Source organism: Hydra viridissima, unplaced genomic scaffold (assembly GCF_058129835.1).
Source record: "Hydra viridissima isolate aposymbiotic clone 2 unplaced genomic scaffold, HvirCarnegie_v1 scaffold_4, whole genome shotgun sequence".
NCBI classification, from domain to species: domain Eukaryota; kingdom Metazoa; phylum Cnidaria; class Hydrozoa; order Anthoathecata; family Hydridae; genus Hydra; species Hydra viridissima.
This window is the reverse complement of record NW_028324303.1, coordinates 14,213,219-14,216,700: the sequence shown is the minus strand read 5'-3', so window position 1 is coordinate 14,216,700 and position 3,482 is coordinate 14,213,219. Positions and strand designations below refer to the sequence as shown.

At 29.4% G+C, this 3,482-nt stretch overlaps 1 protein-coding gene across 1 annotated transcript; it reads right to left on the bottom strand.

The window, feature by feature from the left end:
- Positions 1-259: 259 nt before the first annotated feature.
- On the bottom strand, positions 260-3,132 carry LOC145194877 (uncharacterized). Its single transcript, XM_090084591.1, has 8 exons — positions 2,966-3,132; positions 2,555-2,731; positions 2,126-2,375; positions 1,705-1,880; positions 1,330-1,511; positions 991-1,147; positions 759-868; positions 260-616 (listed from the first exon to the last, which is right to left on the bottom strand). Exons 4-8 carry the CDS (start codon positions 1,724-1,726, stop codon positions 308-310), a joined length of 780 nt encoding a protein of 259 aa, XP_089940717.1. The 5' UTR covers positions 1,727-1,880; positions 2,126-2,375; positions 2,555-2,731; positions 2,966-3,132; the 3' UTR covers positions 260-307.
- Between the last annotated feature and the right edge of the window lie 350 nt (positions 3,133-3,482).

Below are 3,482 nucleotides of genomic sequence, written 5' to 3'. Positions count from 1 at the left end.
AACGGAGTAATAATTTAACGGATTCAATCCGTTACTCAAAAGTAACAAGTTAATCCGTAAATTTAACGGATAATTTGTTGAAGTAACAAAATAATCCGTAATATATGAAAAACTATTTTGTTTATCTTGAGAAATTGCTGAAATAAAACAGTTCTATTTATTTTATACGGTGTTTAGACGGCTAATTAATTGCTAGGGTTTTAGATGGCATCAAAAGCAATAAAACCTTTTGTAGAAATACATAAAAAATAACACAAAATTGTAAATCTTCATGTATATTATGGTAAAAGACACATTTAAGTTAAAATTAAACATATTTAGCGAGTGTTGATCGCAGCTCAACCACTCCATTAGACATTGAACCATACTGCAGCCCATAAATATCTTGCAGAAACTGCCAAAACATGATTGTTGACGGGTGGTATTCGATGTTAAAGCACCAAAAAAGCTTGAATAAACGATCGATGCCTTCTACGATAGATGTGCCGGCTTCAAGCAAAGTTTTTTCAGCTGCAATCTTTATGGAGAGAATTTTTTCTCCCTCGACCCCCTGTAATAATATCACCGGATAAGGGGACTCCAACTTTTCTGCAACATTTTGTAATCCATGCTCAGCCTAAATTTGCAATGAAACTAATTGTTATGTCCGTTACAATACTATTATAAATTTTATTTATACATTTATAAATTATAGTTTTTTGCTTTTTTGAATTTTAAATTTACGTGCAATGTAAATCAACTAAAAAAATATTTTTTACACTGCATATCCGAATGATTTCCATGGCTACTTCTGGAGCAGAACGTTTCAGTTTCCCCCCTTGTCGCAGAAGTGAGCATAGAAGCTTGCATGCATAATAAGCTTTCCAATCTAAAACAAATATATAAATATAAAGAAAACGTCAAAGTGCCAAACATATCTAAAAGTTAATTACATGCAAAATATTTTTTGAACAAAAAAATATATATATCTTTATTAAAAATAATGCAAACCATAATGTTTTTTAGAAGCCATTACAGCCACATCTTTGATGTAAACACTATTTGACATTAAAGCATATTTTATTATTGGGTCTGAAACAGTCTGATTAAAGGTTTTGAGGATATCAACCATGCAGTCAGAATATTTTAAACGAAATTCCATATCAATCTACAAATAAACATGCTACTAATAAATACAATGCCTAAATTTATTAATCTTATCAATTTAATTGTATTAATCTTTACAATTATTTTGTAATCACTTAAAAAAAAAAAGTATGAATATTATACACTAAAGATTAATATCTGATAAAAAGAGTCACATAATAGATAATATTGATAACAAAATACCAGCTCTGGAATAATCCTGAATTTCGGAAATTTAAGCATCAGTCGGGATAATGAAGGTTGATCTGATGAATGAACCCAATTTTGTCGAAAACAAAACGTTGACTTTGTAGAAGCCTTAATTTCTTCTACACGAGTAGAAGCTAATGAATCAAGCTTTTCAATTTCATCGAGGTTGCTCATTCCTAAAATTAATTTAAATATAAAAAACACAGAGCAACAATATAGATATTAAAATTATAAACAAGTTTATAAAAAACTCTGTATGAATAATTTTGAAAGACCTATATTAGTAAAATACAGGTCTTTACAACATATGTTTTTTATACCAAAATACAGGTTTTTACAACAACTTTACAAAATGATAAATTAGATAACCTAAACATAATGTGCAAGACATGAATCCACGGGGCAACCTTCAGGATTTTGAAGTTCTACTGAAGAACCTGCTGATTGAGACAGTTCTGCAAGTTCAGGATCTGCCAGTTGAGTTGTATTGCAACGAGTTAAGTTGTGCCCCCTTTTACGAGACCAAACAAACTTTTTTTGTGATCCTAGTATACAAAAGAAAATAAAGTTATTAAATGTAGCCACTTGTATGACAAAAATAAGACAATAAATCAAATAAACTTTTAGTTGCTAAAATGAATTATTTGCAATGGAGACATACAATGGAGAAATTACAACGCAATGACACACAACAAGGGAAATACAATGCAAGTTGGTAATATAAAAAAAAGTTGGTACGCATCTATAGTAAAATTTATAATCAATTAACTTAAATAATTTTAACAAACACCAGGTAACTTTCTTCTAGCATTTTCCAATCCTCTCTCCAGGAAGCCATGATGATTAGTAGAATCATAAAAAATACATGCTGGAAGTACAAGTGCCTCACTTAGCACTGCTGCCACCGAAATCTTTTGATACCGATCAGGATAATTTCCATAAACACTCATCATTTTGTGCACAACAGTTCGAATGATGTGCTGTCTAGTAGAGATTGAAACTTTCCCAGAATCAACCTCTTCAGTATATTGACAAGTACTCTATAAAGTTATATATGATATTGGTGTTCATAAAAAAATTACTGTTCACAAAATCTTGAAAACTATTATTGCTAAAAAAGCAAGTAAAGTAAAGTTATAACTTCAAAAATTATACTTAAAAATCAAGTAAATTGCAGCTATATAAAAGCAAGTAAAAATCATTTAAGTATTCTAATTACAGGGTGCTGTGCAAGAAAGGCTTTAATCGAATTAGCTGAAACAAACGCCTCATTTGCAGTTTTCATTAGATGGCTGTTGTTAACAGGAACACTAGATTCTGAAAACGTAATACTGGAAAGTAAAGTACTTTGATTTGGCTGTAACGAAGGCAACACTAATGGTGAATTTGATATTGGCTGTATTAAAAAAAAATAAATTAATATATAAAAACAGTTGATAAAGTTAAAACACACAAATAAATGCCAACTTCAAAATATTACATAGAATTTATGATAAAAAACAGATTTAATAAACAATTTACACATTACTAATGTGTTTGTACAGTAAACAGTATTTGGTAAATTCATTTATATTACAACTAACGACAGCTACTGAATAGCCGTCTTTAGTTGTAATTTAAATTAATTTACCAAATTAGCATTGGTCCACTGCTGACCATCTATGAGGAGAATGAGAATTGTGTTTGATTCTGCTAAATGCTTTATTATTTCAAAATCAACTTCATCAACCTCTGTGCCATCATTTTCATAGACAAAGCATACAACTTTATCTGATGTCAAACCAAACTTGCAACGCACTGAAAAAACAATACAGAGTCATTAATTTTTTTATATACACGACAAAAATGCAGACTAGCTAAAGTGAATATATATGAATACACAGTACCAACTTCATATACAATTAAACAATTATACATATTTAATAATTACTAAAATTTATATATTTTTCAGTTTGTAATGCTTAAATGAAAAAAAAATCGATACTTCTAATTTAAATTTTTATTCTAAAAAATTGTGTATCTCAGATTTACAAAGTGTCCATATGTGCCGTCTTCTCCGGCAATACATATGACATTATATGGATGATAGTCCTTGAGCTGATTTGTATGTAAAACGAGCAGTTTATTTGAATTGCTAGATTTTTTAA

What these genes read in the sequence shown, in the direction of transcription:
- LOC145194877 (XM_090084591.1), bottom strand. Translation starts at nt 1,726, where the DNA reads ATGTCTTGCACATTATGTTTAG. An exon ending in GTCTTGCACATTATGTTTAG is followed by an intron (nt 1,512 to 1,704) that starts GTTATCTAATTT and finishes AATTAATTTTAG; the next exon opens with GAATGAGCAACCTCGATGAA. An exon ending in AAATCATTCGGATATGCAGT is followed by an intron (nt 617 to 758) that starts GTAAAAAATATT and finishes TTGCAAATTTAG; the next exon opens with GCTGAGCATGGATTACAAAA.